General features: G+C 39.9%; 1 protein-coding gene across 4 annotated transcripts in view; it reads left to right on the top strand.

Moving 5' to 3' along the window:
- The window catches only part of Plekhm3 (pleckstrin homology domain containing, family M, member 3), a 168893-nt gene that overhangs the window by 27874 nt on the left and 123552 nt on the right, over positions 1-17467 (top strand). For all 4 annotated transcript variants that reach the window (XR_001174852.1, XM_013011283.1, XM_013011294.1 and 1 more), the window contains exon 3: positions 3172-4104. Coding sequence is in view for 3 of the 4 variants with exons in the window: in XM_013011283.1 (XP_012866737.1) it covers positions 3172-4104 (933 nt within the window). In the remaining variant the exon portion in view is untranslated. The remainder of the gene's footprint in view (positions 1-3171; positions 4105-17467) is intronic.

The following is a 17467-nucleotide window of genomic DNA, read 5'->3' as shown; positions in this document are numbered from 1 at the left end:
TTGCCTTGCATGCCTGAGGCCCTGGGTTCGATTCCTCAGCACCACATAAGCAAAAAGAAAAAAGCTGGAAGTGGCGCTGTGGCTTAAGTGGTAGAATGCTAGCCTTGAGCTGAAGAGCTGAGGGACAGCGCCCAGGCCCAGAGTTCAGGCTCCACGACTGGACCCCCCCCCAAAAAAAAGTGAAGTTATACAATATTTAAAATAAAACAAAAAACAATTTTGACTTTACTGTGTAGCTTCCTGGAGCCTGTAAAGAGTTTTGGCCTGAAGAAGGCCATGGAAAGGCTACGAGAGACCCAGAAAGCTTAGCCTGGTAACAGTGTATGAAATGGTGAAGAGGGAGGAACACTAGACTTTGATGAAGGAGATCACCTTGAGAATGAATTAGAGGCAACAAAAAGGAGGAACTCTGGTGGATTGACAATACAGAAATGAGTCAGGTGCCAGACAGGGAAAATTCCCTTTTTCCTCTTGGTCAGTAGCAATTATTGGCTTCACACTGCACGGGGGAGTGTAAGGATGAGGTGGACAGGGAAGAATAGGGGATCCTGGATGAATGAATCACATCCTCATACTAGCCAGATTGGAAGCCAGTGGGAAAGTGGAGACTTTGAGGCTGTTTTTTTTGTTTTTGTTTTTGTTGTTTTTTTATAAGCGAGGAACTTCTCTCTCCTGGTTTTAGGATGAAATTAATAAGAATAATGATTTATTTTGGTCATACTTCCCTTTTTTTCCTTTTTTGGCTGGGGAGGCGGTGAAAACCTTACCAGTGTTCCTGTCTGAATTACTTACATTAGTTAACATTGAGATGATATTATTATCATTTTTTTCTTCTTTTTTGGACAGCATTTGTAAATCTGATTGCTTTGAAAGAGCATCCCTGGGGTTAATTGCTATGGCCTGGGAAAACAACACTTTGAATTGTGGCAGTTTAATAAAAGTTAAGATTTAAAGAGCTTCTAAAGACATGTTAGTAGCAAAAATAATAAGAAAAGTAAACCAGAATAGAAAGTCACAATTGCTAGAGACTAGAGAGGTAAGCTTTGCTACTGGCTTAGGGATTGATTAAAATTGAACTTCTAATTTGTGGTAACGGCTATAACAAGCTCTTAGGGAAGTAAGTAAGGAAATAATAAAATCAAGAGAGGTGGTTTTAATTTTACTCAGATTTGTAGCTCTGCAGCTGGATCACAGGGGGGGAATAGGGACAGAGGACCCATGGCTGTGCGTCTCATTATGAAGGAGGCTGAACTCTCACCAGCGCTGGTGAAAATGAGAGGGGCGAAGCGGGAGCGGTGTCTCTAACAGTACTGCCTTCCTTTCTCCATTGTCAGAAGAGAAACATAATCTGAGAAGGGGTATCCATTATCTCTTTTTACAAAGGGATTAGTGTTGGTTGCAAGAAATTAATGGCTTTTGAGTTGCCACAGAAATACTAATGAATTCAGGGCCAGCAATGTATAAGCAGGTGAAATAGGCCTTTCTCTGCCTCATTTCTCTCCTTTTGTCTTTTGGTGTGCTAGTTTCAAATGGAGAATATTACTCATACCCTCTGTGATCGTGATCTGTGTTCTTAAGGGAATGATTCAATTAGTTTATGACCAGCTTCAATATGTGTCAGCAAAGAGATTGAGAAACATCCCAGAAATTAAAGTCTCTACCAGCCAGGATCCCTATTTGTGCTGATATAAGATGCCATTTTCATGTCTGATAAAAGTCTCGGGAAGTTGGGTATGGTGATGCACATGCCTGAAATCCAAGCACACAGGAGGACTGAGAGTTCCAGCCAGGGTTACTTAGTGAGACTCTGTCTCTCAAAAAAAAAAAAAAAGAAAGAAAAAAAATTGCTGGGCATCAGTAGCTCATGCCTATAATCCTAGCTACTCAGGAGGCTGAGATCTGAGGATTGCAGTTAAAAGCCAGCCCAGGCAGGAAAGTCTGTGAGACTTTCATGTCCATTAAACCACCAGAAAACTGGAAGTGGCACTGTGGTTCAAGTGGTAGAACACTAGTCTACAGTGCTCAGGCCCAGAGTTCAAGCCCCATGACCAAAAGGTGGGGGTGGGAGGAGAAGGAGGGAAGAGAATGAGAATATCAGGAAGCAACAGTCCCCTTTTGTTAAAGTACTAAACTAGTATTGAGTATAGCTTATCATGGATTAAAGATGACATGACTAGATAGACTTGTGAAGCCAAGAGGAAGAGAAAGAATTTTATCTACTCTGTGCATGGCATTGTGCTAAAATTTTTATTTCTAATTTAACAAGTACGTATTAAATTCCTGCTGTGTACTAGGCATTGTACTTACATGTGATATAAACATGAAAAGAGAGCTTACCTATGCAATAGGAAGATAGATCTTTACAAAATGTTCTGAATTTTATCTTACTTGCTTGGACATTTAAGTGAAGTATTGTAGTGTAGCCTGTGATAGAGGCAGAATGTCATGGTGATACACAATCCTGACCCAGGTGACATGTACAGTGAGATGGGGAGGGACAGGAGAGTCTTGATTCCCTTTCTGCAGGGAACTTGGCTGAAGCAGGAGGAAGGAGCATCGTAAGTTAAGGGAAGATCATGAGCACATTCAGGCTCTGAGAGAAAGCTGCTATCTGAGACCTGCCAAGTTAGCTAGTGAGGGTAAGCCTAGAGATGGTTACTAGACAGAAGGCCCATGAATTGGCAATCATGACATTCCAGGAGCACATTTCATACTTTATCCCTCACTGCTCTTTTTAGCTTTACCAACCTGAGGAATGACACAAGAATCATCAGAAAATTATACCATTATGTCATGTGATAGAGGGAGCATTCTCTCTCACGTTTTGATACTTCACCTAGAAAGCAAGGAATCCTAGCAATGTGACAGGACCTTAGACACATAGGGCATGGCTTGTCACTATTATTCCAGCATTTTGGTTTCTGCTCAGACTTCAGTGTTTCATATGGCCTTTGCATACTCCGTGCTTACTTTCACACTTGTTCAGCACCCTAGTTCAGTTTTTAGATGAGAATATTTCCTCCAGTTGCATCTTGCCATTAGGTATCATCCTGAGATTTTACTTTTGTTTAGTTTTACCAGAAAGATGTCAACCCCTGATCTTTTTGGTTTCAGGCACCTATCCTCTCCTAACAAATTAATAACTTGCTTCGTTTTTTTTTTTCTTTCTAGAACGTAAGCAGACATTCCCAAACATTTTGAAGAAGGGTTATCTGGAGATTAGAAAGGACCATGACAGTTACTGGCAAAGCTGTTACGCAGAACTCTCACCATACAACTTACACTTTTACAACCTCGACAGCAGCGGGAATCAGAACCTGTATGCCACATTCCAGCTTTCACACTTCCAGAACATATCTCTGTTGGGAAATCTTGAGGCCACAGTGGTGGATACTGTTCTGTATGACAACACACAGCTACAGATAAAGGCAGCATCGCCGTGGGAGGCTTTAGACTGGGGGCAGAAGCTTTGGGAAGTTGTACATGCCATTGTGCCTGGTTATATGGGACGACAGGATGAGCTGGCAAATTCACCAGCAGTTGGTCATGTTGATTGTACACAGAACCATTGTTTACAGAAGAAATCCAGTGGGTTGCTGCCCTCCTCCCCTGTCTTGGATAGCCCCAAACAGTACCAAAATATCCTCAAATCAGGGACACTCTATAGACTAACTGTCCAGAACAACTGGAAGGCATTTACATTTGTACTGAGCAAGGCCTATCTCATGGCTTTTCATCCTGGCAAGTTAGATGAAGACCCACTGCTAAGCTACAATGTGGATGTGTGCCTGGCTGTCCAGATAGACAATCTGGATGGCTGTGACTCTTGCTTTCAAGTCATTTTCCCCCAAGATGTCCTCCGCCTTCGAGCTGAGACCCGACAGAGGGCTCAGGAATGGATGGAGGCTCTGAAGACAGCCGCCAATGCAGCCAGGAATTCAGAGCAAAATCTGCAAGTCACACTGAGGAACAAACCCAAGGATACGACGGGTGGACATGAGCTCAGGAAGAACAAACGTCAGTCTGTGACCACCAGCTTCCTAAGCATCCTGACGACTTTGTCTTTGGAACGAGGACTCACTGCTCAGAGTTTCAAATGTGCAGGTATGTTCAGCCTGAAGAGCAGTCCTGAACCTCATAATTGCAATTCATTATTAAAACACTCTCAATAAGGCAATCATAGATGAAAATGCATGTTTTAAAAAAGCATATTATTTGTAAAGAGCATTTTTATTTGAAGAAGGTATATATATATATATATACATATACATATACATATATACACACACACACACACATATATATATATGCGCACCTATCTTAAACCAGGCACTAGTGGCTCATGCATGTAATCCTAGCTACTCAGGAGGCTGAGATCTGAGGATGTGGTTTGATGCCAGCTCATGTGGAAAGTCTCATAAGACTCTTACTTCCAATTAACCACCAGAAAACTGAAAGCTGTGGCTCAAAGTGGTAAAGTGCTAGCCTTGAGTAAAAGAGCTCAGGGACAGTGCCAGGCCTGAGTTCAAGCCCCACACTGACCAAAAAAAAAAAAAATCTTATCAATCCTCATGCCATTTTGGCAAAGTAAATAGAAGCAGTTGTGTATGATATCCCACTGAATCAAAATGACATGGACAAAGGCTTTCCAGATTAGCACTTAGGATTTCTGGGTCATCTGTGATTCCATTTCTTCTGCTTTAAAGGTTACTGTGAGTATGGATGTCACAAATTAGCTCAGGAGTTAGCTCAAAGCTAACTCACCTTAGGCAAAGCAAATGTCCATAGTCAGTAACTGTCATTGATCATGACCTTGTCAAATCCTGTTAAGGTAGACTCCAGAAAGTCTGTCTTGACAGAAGATGTGTAGTTGGCTAAAAGCAGGGCAGATGATTATTCATCAGATGACTCCTGAGTCACAAGATTCTGTGTTTGCCTCATCCAGGAGAAGCCCAGGGCTTCTGGTACTGCTGCATAAATGTGAGACACAAAGTGGAGCTCAAGGTCAATATGAATATTACAGCTTCTCTCCACCCTCCATCCTTCCTACCCAAAGAGGAAAAAAGCTAATCAAAATTGCTTTCCTTTCACTAACTGCCACAAATTGTAGAAATATATTATCAAAGTAATCTGAAGCCTGACAAGGTTTTAATTCATGTAGATTATACTTAGGTATGTTAATTAAATCTGAACAAAAAGCCCCATGATTTTTTAAAAATTTTTGGTATTAATACTGGAGCTTGAACTTGAGCTCTTGCTTAGCTGTTTTGTTCAGTTTGTTGCTATACCACTTGAGTCATCATCCTTCCTCTTCTGGCTTTTGCTTGTTAGTTGAAGTAAGAGTCTCTCAGATACATTGGCCGGGGCTGGCTTAGAACTGCATTTCTCACATTTCAGCATCTTAAGTAGCTAGGATTATAGGCATGAGCCACCGTTCTTGGCTTCAAATTTTAAATTTTGTTCTTCTGCATTGAAAAAAAAGCTAAATGTGATGACAAAATGAAAATCCATGGTGTAAGTCTAAGTTTGTTTTGATCATGGTCTTTTTGGTTGAAAACTAATCTGAGAGGGTGAGAGTGATCAAGTGGGTCATCTTTGGTTTGTCTAGAGGGTTCCAGTGACTATGGGGTAGAGGGATTGGGGAGGTGCAAAACCGAGAGCCACTTAAGAAGCCATACTAGATTATAAGTGTGTCTGACAAACCAGCATTCAACAGTAACTAAGAGCTTACTCTGGACAATCTTTAATTATGATATACTTTGTGGTATTATATTGCTGATTGGGTCAACAGATCTGAGGTGTTATTGGAGTAGAGCAGAATAGCTCAGCTTAGTCCTCAAGTCCTGAGTTATTTAAATTAAGATAAATAGAAAATAAGTGAAGAAGTCTTAGGTGCTACACAGCATTGTCACCTAGTTTGCCCCAGTCTCAGAAGTTCGTTGAAGAGTTTTCATTGCCCGTGTTCTGTACTACATTGAAAGTGATCTTTCTTAACACTTGAAGGGAGAAGTGGCAGGTAGAGCAAGCCCATGGCATCTAGTAATTGATGAAATGAAAATAGGAAAAAGTCAGAGGCAATAAGAGCTAGAGAGAAGAAAACTAAGGAAAAAAAGAAGAGGAAAGGATTAGATATTGAGCAGGAATAGAACGTTCTGGAAGCTGCTTTAGGTTCCGTGTGCTAGAATACCTCCTTTTGCTGTCTAAATTTGGAGCTCACTAAATGTGACTGATTGGAGGGAAATAGAAGGGAACCAGGAGATTATGGGTTTCAGATCTGAAATCCATTTGCTGTATTCAGTGTTTAATAGGTTTTGCTTGGAACACTACTGGGGCCCAGGGAAGTTTCTGAGTTGGGTGGAGAGATTACTAATTTGTGTAAGTGTGACATATTCCAAACAAAACCAAACTTATTTCATTTAACTATTCTCTCTTCCATCACAGAGTGCTGTGTTCAGTTGTTACATACTACTTACTGGCTTGCTTTTCACATATGAAATACTGTTTTTTTGTCTCAGGTAGAAATACTTTTTTTCCTGTAGGGGGCAGAGTCTCAAAAGAAAAAGGCAAAAAACTTCTTAAAGCAAACCTCTGAATGTTTTTTAAATTACTCAAGAGACTGTTCATTATATCAGAAATTATTATAGCAGATGGAAAGTTAAAATTAATCTATTCTTCTCACAAACACTGTTAATTTAAACCAGCTGCCTACCTTTTGTACCTATCTTGTCTTAACTTGGTATTCCCATAAAATACACAGTGAGGAAGCTGCTTGCAAAGCGTGTTTACCTCACAAAATGTCAATAACAACAACAAAAATTCCAGGACATTGCTGTTAGTAAATTTGAGGTTTTAATACTATTTTAATAAGAATAAATTTATAGTATTTCATTGATAGAATGTAATCTTTAGATAGAAGCTTTTATGTTTGGTTAGTCTCTCTCCCCCTTTAAATATCTTGGATGAATAAATGTTAAAAGTAGAAGAGTAGTTCTTTATTATGATGTCATTCAGTTGCTATTCAGGGAAGCCACAAATGCTGGCTTTTAAATCTGTGAAATAGTATAGTTGGCCTTCTTTCACTAAATTCTTTGTGTAAGGGAAGAGTTTTCTATATCTTTTAAAATTTAAAGAGCTCCTACAGAGAAAATGGCCCATGAGTATTAAAAAGTGGCTGAAGTTATGGTTTTGAAAATATATACTGATACGTATCTGCATAGACTTTAACATATGCTTGGGCTTATGTGTGATTGTTCCATGGCTTTCTCTCTGTGGCTGTTATGCTTAAGAAGTCCCTGCTACTGTGGTCTGTGTTTCTGGAACTTACATGGTTTTACCTGCCTTCCTGTGCCTTTCTTTATACTTTCTTAGTCCTGAAATTTGAAAATTGAATTCTGTTATTCATTCAGAAATTTGGATATGCCTAGAGTCATGAGTCAGCATTTTGGGAAATTAGATGTGGTCTCTATCTATCCCCTTGGCACTTGGAGCCTTAGGAAGACAAGAAGTTGCTTATCAAATAATTTTATCAGTAACTGTCAGATGGCAGCTGTGACAGGAGCTGCAAAGGTGAAGCTCACATTTCAAATTAGAGAACAGTGGGAGGTAGTGCCAGGTGGAACTGTATGATTGTGATCTTCAATTATTTTGGGCCTATTGAAAACAAGGGCAACCAACTGTGGTGGTGGTGCATGCCCAGATCTCAGACTCAGGAGATTAGAGGCAGGAGAATTGTGAATTGAGTCCAGCCTTGGCTCTGTAGTGAGACTGTCTCAACAACAACAACACACATACACACACACAACTACCTACAACTAAAATTAAAAAAAAAAAAACAAAACAACTAGGCAGTTGATAAGGTAGAACTTAATGTTTGTCACAAAGGGGGGGAAGCACCTGCTAGGAATGTACTAAAGCCCTGCTAACGGGGTGCTGTGCACAGTACAGCTTTTGAGGGAGCACCTCTGCGTACTTTAATGACAGTCCTGCTAATGGGGTGCTGTGCACAGTACAGCTTTTGAGGGAACACCTCTGCAGTACTTTAATGAAAGCCCTGCTAACGGGGGGCTGTGCACAGTACAGCTTTTGAGGGAACACCTCTGCAGTACTTTAATGACAGTCCTGTTTAGAAGTTAGAATTATGTTTGGGAACAGAAAATCTGTAATGTTAAAATATTAATGCTTAAAACAAATGATTATGCTGCTTACTAAAATATTTACAAACTTTGTATGTATCTGAAAGTGGTTCTGAATTAGGTTATTTGAAATGCTGTATAAATTAGCTTTTCAGGCAGCAGCCCTATTTTCTTTAGGAATTTGACATGTGTACCTATCTGGATTTAACAGATACATGGTTTTAAAAGACACATTGTTTTCTTGGCACTGCAACACACACACACACACATACACACACACTTTCCCTGTAACACACACACACACACACACACACACACACACACACTTCCCTGTAATGTCCCAGCAATCAAGAAACCTGGCAGTTGAGTATAATAAAAAGGCTAGGACTTTGTTTATAGGTGTGAGGCGATGCAAAGCTACCTTTGAAACTGTCCCTTGTGTGCCTGTGTTGTAATCTGGACATGGAATTGGATGGCTCACTGTGGGGCCATGTGCTTGAGTATGAACTGAAATAAATGAAAGGGAAGGAATCCCCCCACCCCCATCCCCACCCACTATAGGGGTGGATCTCAGAGATCTCCCTATACCATTTTCACTGGTCAGTTCTGATGGTTTTACTCTTTGGCTGCTGTTTAACCTCTTGGGACTGCTGTTGGTAATTACTTTTTGCTGGCATTAAGAACTTTTGCTTTCCCTTTTCTTCCCCTCTAGCACCTGGGGGAGGGGGTAAAACGGGTGGGGGGGGGAGTTTTGCTGTGAATTCTTCAGCCATTTAGTGCAAATTCCTGTAATTACCAGCATTGTGTCTTTTCTGAATGGCACATAATACAGCAGAAGCCATTCCTAATTGAGACCTTACAGGAGGTACAAATCCCCTCTTTGTTCAGCCTGACAAATTAGTGCCAGAAAGTGGCAGGGTCCGAGTGGGAATCAAAGGCAAGAAACACAAAGATGGAACTTAAGGCTACAGTAATAACCCTCTCTTGTCCTGAAGGGAAAAAGTAATGACCAATGAAAAATAAAGTTTTTTTTGTTGTTGTTATAAATTCCCTTGACATGACAGCACCTCAGGGCTGTTCTATTTATTTAGCAAAAGTGATTAAATAGTAATACAGCAGGGCAGCCCATTGTTTTCCTGGGGGCCCCCACCTCACAGACCCCTGCTGCCTGGGCTAATTGATTGACAATGAACCTCTGATAAAGGGGTATGTTGTTAGGACCTGGGATCGGGAATGGGAGGGGGGGGATACTCCCCTCGTGTGTGTGTGTGTGTGTGTGTGTGTGTGTGTGTGTGTGTGTGTCTCCCCTGGTGTGTGTGTGTGTGTGTGTGTGTGTAGTTTTTCTTTGCCCCATCCTACCCATTCTGTCTCCCGTGTGTGTGTGTGTGTGTGTGTGTGTGTGTGTAGTTTTTCTTTGCCCCATCCTACCCATTCTGTCTCCCGTTTCTCTCCTGCATTCTCCTGCATTATTTTCTTTGGCTTCTCTCTACCCCCCTGACACTCATAAACAGGTAGTGGGGTTTTGACAAATTTATCCTTGGAGCCCACTTCCCGAACTTTCCCCTTTCTCCATGCAAGGCAGAACAGCAGTGTGAAAGAGAAGAAAGGGGGAAGCAGCTGATTACTAGTATTTTAAGGCCAGAAAAATGGCTTTTAGTTTTCATGCGTGGGAATTGTTACCTGAAACTAGTCTTTGCACGAGCTTTTCTCTTAAATTCCTTGCTGCACTTAAAAAGCAATCTAAACACTAACAGTAGTTGTGTGTTGGAAGAAGGGGAGTTGTGGAACAGCAAAGTAACCCTGGAAATGTTTAGTTTCCCCTTAGTTCCTGAGAAGCCAGAATTGATTATTTGAGGATCAAATCTGGCTGCAACTGGTATAACGCCATACCCCATGGATGCTGTAAGTTGTGGGAAGATGACCAGAGGCCTGCAGGCAGATAATTAATAGCCCTTGGTTATATATGCTCAACTCACTAAGCTGAAGATAAATCCCTAATTTAACTCTGTTACAGCTGCAAAAACAAATCATTTCAAACCCCCAGGAAAGCAAAATATATTAAACAAACAGTATCGACCTTGTTAATACCACTTGGCATTTCATGTGATAAATGAGGGTATATTTCTGGCAAAGGCCGTTTTACAACATCTTTGAGACATAAGGGATATCTTTACCCTAGCAATACAAGCATCCCTGATAGAAAGTATGGGGTGGTTCATTATTCATTAAGAAGCTGCCAGTCTGGAAGTAAGCAATATTTTTATGTGGGGTCAACTTAGTTACTTATTGGCCTTCCTGCAGAGTAACAATTGTGGAGAAACAGAAAATTTGAATTTGGGAGTTGATTATGTGTGTGAAGCTACTTAAGGAAAGTTATTGCTTACTTAGTGTCAAGATGGGCAGTTGTGTATTGTGTTTTTGGAAAAATATAAGAAGTTCTAGGATAGCCAAAGTTTGTTTTCATTCCTATGAGATAAATTAGGAAGCCCCTAAGAGAGTCAGGTCTTCTAAGTAAATGAAGATGGAAACATAAATCAGTTTTCTCTTGTATCTTCTACTTTCAAATTAGTTCCCCATTTGGTGGGAATACAAGGGGAAGATATATATATATATATATATATACACACATATATATATATTCTATCTATCTGTCTATCTATCTATATTTGATTTAGGAAGTAGGCAGGTAACCCATTGGAAAAGGAAAAGGTGAAGAAAAACTCAGCCATAAAGCATGTAAACAGTTTAGACAGATGAGAAAGTTTTAATCTGTTGTTGCTTTCTCATACTATAAATCATTTTGTTATCAAGTGTTTTGGATTGCTACCTCCATTAGGAGAAATCACTAGGTTTGGTGTGTTTCTGTATGTGTGTATGCATGTGCACTCGCATGTGCCCTTGCGTGCACTAAAAACTAAATTTTAGTTCCCCAACCTTGACTGTGACCACCGGAATGTATTGCTCATAGTAAAATCTCTTCAGGGGAGTTGTGGTGGAGCATTGCTGTTTCAATACCCCCCACACTCTCCACCCTGGGTACGGCACACATGTTCTGCCAGGAACCTTGGACTATACAAGAGGAATGAGGTGCAGATTGTGCTCTTCAAATACATGCAGAATCATCTCCAAAAGGCTGGTGGGTAGGAGAATGGAACTAGGTGACCAAGGGTCAAAGCTGGCTTAGAGACCATTACATCCTTGTCTCTGCTTATATTAAGGAATTCCTGTTATATAGAACTTTAAAGCTAAACAGGTTTACTACTTTTGCCCCATTTTAAATATTGCCCCTGTATTTCTCACAGAATTACACTCAGAGAAAATTTCCTTGGCTTTTTTTTTTTTGGGGGTCCGGTCGTGGAGCCTGAACTCTGGGCCTGGGCGCTGTCCCTCAGCTCTTCAGCTCAAGGCTAGCACTCTACCATTTGAGCCACAGTGCCACTTCTAGCTTTTTCTGCTTATGTGGTGCTGAGGAATTGAACCCAGGGTCTCAGGCATGCAAAGCAAGCGCTCTATCACTGAGCCATCTTCCCAGCCCTTCCTTGGCTTTTATTACCATTGATCACGGAAGTGGCGCTGTAGCTCAAGTGGTAGAGCGCTCACCTTGAGCTGAAGAGCTGAGGGACAGCGCCTTGGCCCAGAGTTCAAGCCCCACGACCGACCAAAAAAAAAAAAAAACAACAAATACCATTGATCAAAAACAAAACGAATTTTTGTTGTGTACTATTGTGTATTATATGGTAGATGTTATGGAAGACATAAGAGAATAGAAGCTGTGGTTTGGACCCTACAACTTATAGTCTGGTTGGGTTTGTACAAAGGCAAATGAGAGATACTAGACGACTGGGTCAGGTTTATGCAATGTAGTACGTAAGAGTTTAAAAGAACATTTGGCAAAATCCTCAGGAGACAGAGAAATTTGGGTATCAGAGTTTATAGTTACATGGCTTAGTAAATGATTGGCAGTTTTATCCAAGGATTGTTGGCTAATAGTTCTCTGTCAGCCCAAGAGATTGTCAGTAAAAGTACACAATAATAATGAGAAACAACATAGTTTAGTAATTAAGGCCAAAGACTAGAGTCCTTCCAGATCTGCTGCTCACTAGCTGTGTGACCCTGGACCAGCTTGGATGTGACAAAATAATCACATCTGCCTTATTAGTTTGCAGTGCAAACAAATGGAGTTTCAAAGCTTATGCAGTACCTGGCACATAGTATTTGCTATATAAGGAGTAGCTACCATTAATATTTGTCACCTACAACAATTACCTGGGGTGGGGGGAATGTCAAAATTACACATAGCCCAAAACTAGGTTGAAAAAATAATATGTAGAATGATAGAATTGCGATACTGAACTGCAAGCCAGAGGAATGGACCAAAACAAACAAGACGAGGTTTAGAATGATAAATAGTCCTGTACTCATATTCAGAAAATTAACTTCAAAGATGGAAGGCAGAGGAAACTTGGCCTGGTAGCAGTGCCTGTGGGCACACAGATGATCTAACTGGGAAGCCAGTGTTTGCGCTGCGGTGACCCCATCAAAAGCATTCAGAAAACAGATCCAGAAGAAAGAGATAATATCCTACTGTGCTCTGCCTGGCCAGACCACATCTAGAAATTCAGTTATGGTTGCCCCTTTTTTAAGAATAAACATCCACATCTGTTGATGTGTGATAAGGTAGTGAAGGACTAAAAACCATAGCATGCAAATATAACTTAGGCTAGGAAGGGTGAAAGTGTTGTTTCTACAGAGAGAAAAAAAAGGTGTACTCTGAATAATTCCTTTGGATCAAGATAAGAAATGCTCACAGTGGATTGGCTTTCCCATGGCTATGGATGAAAAAGAGTAGTAATAACAAGAGGTGTGGCTTATTAAAACTAGAAAACCTGGAATTTTCAAGACAGTGCTTACTTAGCTTGTCTGATACACAATTTCTAGTCTGCAAGATAGAGAAATGCATTTAACCCTTCCACACAGGTTTATTGAAGCCCTACTAAGTGCAGAGAGCACTGTGCTTTATAGAGAACAAGATAATCCTATTACATGTCTTCACAGAACACAAAGAACTGGACCCTAGACAAATAAACGTGACTGTAATACACAATTGAATTTGAAGGTCCTTGACTAGGTTTCCAGCCCTACCAATTCTGTCTGGCATTTTTAGAGGGAATGGCCTTGCTTGTAAGGTCTCTTTTATCCCTCATTCTTTGACTCTTTGACCATCTATAGAAGGTTAGAAAAAAATGAGATTATTGTCCTTGATTTAAATCTCATCTAATAAGGAATACCATTTTTCTTTGGGGAAGAGAGCTTAAACTAGTAGAAATATCAATTGACTAAGAAGACAGGAGTTGGAAATTCTTTCTCTGACTCTGATGTCTGTCACTGTATAAATTACTTTTTATTCTGTTCGCAGTCTTAAGTTTCTAGATCCTGGAAATAATTTTAAATAAAAATAAATGTATGAGAAGAATATGACTATATACTGCAATAGTAATATAAATCTACAGAAGAAGAATGTTATATAATTTGTATTTAAACTATTTCACATCCTAAAATTCAAAGAGATTTGATCACTTTATATAAGGAGGCTGTTTGATTTTATAGGATATAAATTTGCCTTTTTGATTTATTCCTGGATTCTCATCATAGAAGTCACATGTTCCCCTTTGATATGTTTCAGAAGAATAAAATCATTTTGAATTTCAGAAGATATGGGTCTTTTGATAGACCTTCCTCCACTTCATAGGCCATAGCTGTGCTCTCTTTTTTTAAGCCGTTCATTTCTCTCAGTCTTTGTTGCTATACTTTGGTCTGGAAAGTTCTCCCTTTTGTAGCTTCTTTTTTGGTTAACATTGTTCTCATCACATGTTCATTTCTGGCTCAACTTCTAAAGAAAATGTTAATATACTATTGGACTCCACATGGAGTTAAAAGTTTCTATTTACTGACCTTTCACTGGGAGATAAATTGGACTGGGTGTGGTTTTAGGATGGAGATGTGGGGTTGGTCAAGGTCCTTCTTAATTTCTAGCTAAGTTCCTTGAAAACTAAGTTTTTCATGGACCCTAAGAGAAAGAACTACTTGAGAAGCTTTCTAAAGTGGAGTATATTTAAATGAAAAACTTGCTATTTTAAAATACTTCTCAAGGAAATTAACAATTTAGAAATTGATTTTTCATTAATATTTTCATTTAGTTGCTCATTGAGTAAACACAGTCCACATGCAGTCCTAGAAATTGAGGTATGTAACATAAAAGTTAATTTTATGGTTGGAAATATGACTGCTTATAGTCTTTATACTTGAAATATGTTATTGCTAAAATGTTTTAACTAAATCACACTAATAAAAAAACAAGGAACACAAAACTCCCCTTGTACCAGATGAAAAATGGAACAGGCTTACAAAGCAGTGAACCTTGAACTCAGGAATAACAGTCAGTGAATACATTGGTTAGGGTTCTAGATATAGTCTGTATTGTATTTGTTGAATACATTGGTTAGGGTTCTAGATATAGTCTGTATTGTATTTGTTGAAGACTTCTGGGTATGAGAAATCCTTTACACTTGTAAAGACATTCGCCCAATATTTTCCTTTCCTTGCTTTTCTTTTTCTTTCTTTTGTCGGTTGTAGGGCTTGAACTCTGGACCTGGGCTCTTTAGCTCAAGGCAAGCATTCTACCATTTGAGCCACAGCGCTACTTCTGGTTTTCTGCTTGTTTATTGGAGATAAGAGTCTCACAGACTTTCCTGCCTGGGCTGGTTTTGAACTGTGATCCTCAGATCTCAGTCTCCTGAGTAGCTAGGATTACAGGCGTCTAGCTGTCCAATATTTTCTTAACTACCTCCACTCTAATATTCCAAGTAGAATGGAATGTTTTCCATGACTCCACCCTCTTCTACCCTTGTGGACCTATGCCTTTGCATCTCACTATTTTGCACACCAGTGTGTCTACCCTGGGATCATGGAAATGGTTCAAGTACTACTTATATCACAAGCATGAGTGTGACATAAAGAGTGATGGTTGGACTCTTCCCATAACTCATTGAAGCCAGAATCTGAGATTCTCATAACAAGGTTTACAATTAATTTGAGTGCACACCATGTTTGAGAATATACTGGCATAACCTACAGATTGTTCTTAATAGATGAATCAAGTCATACTTTACTAGGTTATGTAAGCTCATTCTCTTTAACCATTTCTTTAAACATTTAACCATTCCCTTTAAATATTTAACCAATGCTTAACATATATGTTAAACATTTTAACCATTGAGGTATTACTCTGCTGTTTTCATGTGTTCCTTACATTTTAGAAATTTCAATGATATTTGACCAGGGTTCTACTTACTGGTGAAATAAAGAAAGCAAGGGGGTAATCCACATCTTTTACATACATTCTTAGTTCCTGTTTAATACATTCTAATGTTATCTTTTTTTTTTTTTTTTTTTGGGTCCGGTCGTGAGGCCTGAACTCTGGGCCTGGGCACTGTCCCTCAGCTCTTCAGCTCAAGGCTAGTGCTCTACCACTTGAGCCACAACACCACTTCTGGCAAAAAGCTTATGTGGTGCTGAGGAATCAAACGCAGGGCCTCATGCATTGCAAGGCAAGCACTCCACCACTGAGCCACCTTCCCAGCCCCTGAAGTTTTATCTTATATGTGGTAAACATACTTAGAGTTTGAGGCAGCCTTTCCCTCCCTCATCTTTTTCAACCAGCTAGGTCATCTTTCATCTAGATAAACACATGGCCTACTAACCAGCCTTCTTGCTTTCATTCTGACCTTTCCCAATATCACAGTGCAGTGGATGGGATTTTGTTATAATCCATATTGACCCCAGTAATCCTTTTTTTTTTTTTTTACAAGTTTCCATGGCATCTCACTTCTTTGCCCAGCCCCCTTACAGAACCCTGCTTTGCTGATCAGTTTCCAATGCTTGTCCTTTTGCTACTCCCCACCCCCCACCCCCACACACACCAAGTTCCAGTCACACTGGTTTCTTCAGTCTGTGCCTAAAATACACCGCCTGCTTACTTCCCCCACCTCAGAGCCATCCCACATGCAGCTGCCTGTCCCTGGGGCACTGATGCGCCCACCACTACTCCAGCCTCCTTCAGGTCACTGCTTAGATTTTACTTTCTCAAGAACAGCTTTCTCTAACTCCTCAGATCAACTTAGGACCTATTAAATCTCTTCTTCACCCCTTCCTCTAATGCTGGTTGTAATTGAAATCGTATGTCGTTTATGTAATTATTTACTAAATGTATGTGTCTTCTGTTTGACTGCCACTGTTATATGATATGGTTTGTGTTAGCTCTGTACATTGCCATCTTCCTAGCTCTCGACTTAGTAGGTGAATAGTGAACAATTCTGATTTCCTTTGGTCTTGACTGCTTCCTCTCCATTCCCCTATTGAATTTTTTTTCAACCTCTTTTCTAAGCACTTAGGTTGGAAGCAGCTGCAGATAAAATTAACATAACCTCTACTCAATTGTTGAGATCATTTAAAATCATTAATTGATGTTGGGTCCCAAAACTTAATTTTGATAAACCTGTTAGGATCTTTGAGGTTCCTGGGATTTTTTTTCAACTTTTGACTACATAACATTTAGAGCCTTAAATTAATGATGTTAATGTGAGGACTAAGTATACAAATTTCCAGATTCACTTGGCCATAATACTTTCAAGGGACTTTAGCATTCTTGCTCTAGGAACTGCATTATCAAAGTTTATTTGACGTAACAGCATATATTCTATCTCAACCCCAATTGGTGTTCTGCAGCTCAGTTCTGTCCCTAAGTTAGCATAGCCCTGGACAAGAGAAAGGCTCAGCTCTTCACAAGATTGTGCCCACTTCAGATCCTAGCTGCAGATTTACAGAGTCATTAGTCCACCCACACTCTGGCTACAAATTCAAGGATTCCTACAACCCCCTCCTGTTTGATAATTTTGATAATTTGCTACAACAACTCACAGAACACAGGAAAGCATTATCCTTACAATTAAAGTTTTATTGTAAAGAATACAAATCAGGAACAGCCAAAAAGAATCTGAAGGACGAGTAAGAGGGCCCCAAATGCAGTTTCTGTTTGTTCTCCTGGAGACAGAGGACATCATCTTCTCATCACATGGCTGAGTTCATCACAAGGAAGCTCCTCTGAGTTTCAGTGTCCAGAATTTTTATTGGAATTTCATTATGTAGTGTGATCTATTGACTCATTGACCATTTAATCAAGCTTAATCTTCAGCCCCCCATTATGTTCTGCCTGGTCACTACTTCATCCTAGAGCAATTGAGTGGCCCACTGAACGTCACCATTAACATAAATGCAGG

The sequence above is a fragment of the Dipodomys ordii genome, unplaced genomic scaffold, assembly GCF_000151885.1.
Source record: "Dipodomys ordii isolate 6190 unplaced genomic scaffold, Dord_2.0 Scaffold1, whole genome shotgun sequence".
NCBI lineage: Eukaryota > Metazoa > Chordata > Mammalia > Rodentia > Heteromyidae > Dipodomys > Dipodomys ordii.
The sequence above is the reverse complement of the archived record's forward strand: the minus strand, read 5'-3'. Positions and strand labels throughout refer to the sequence as shown.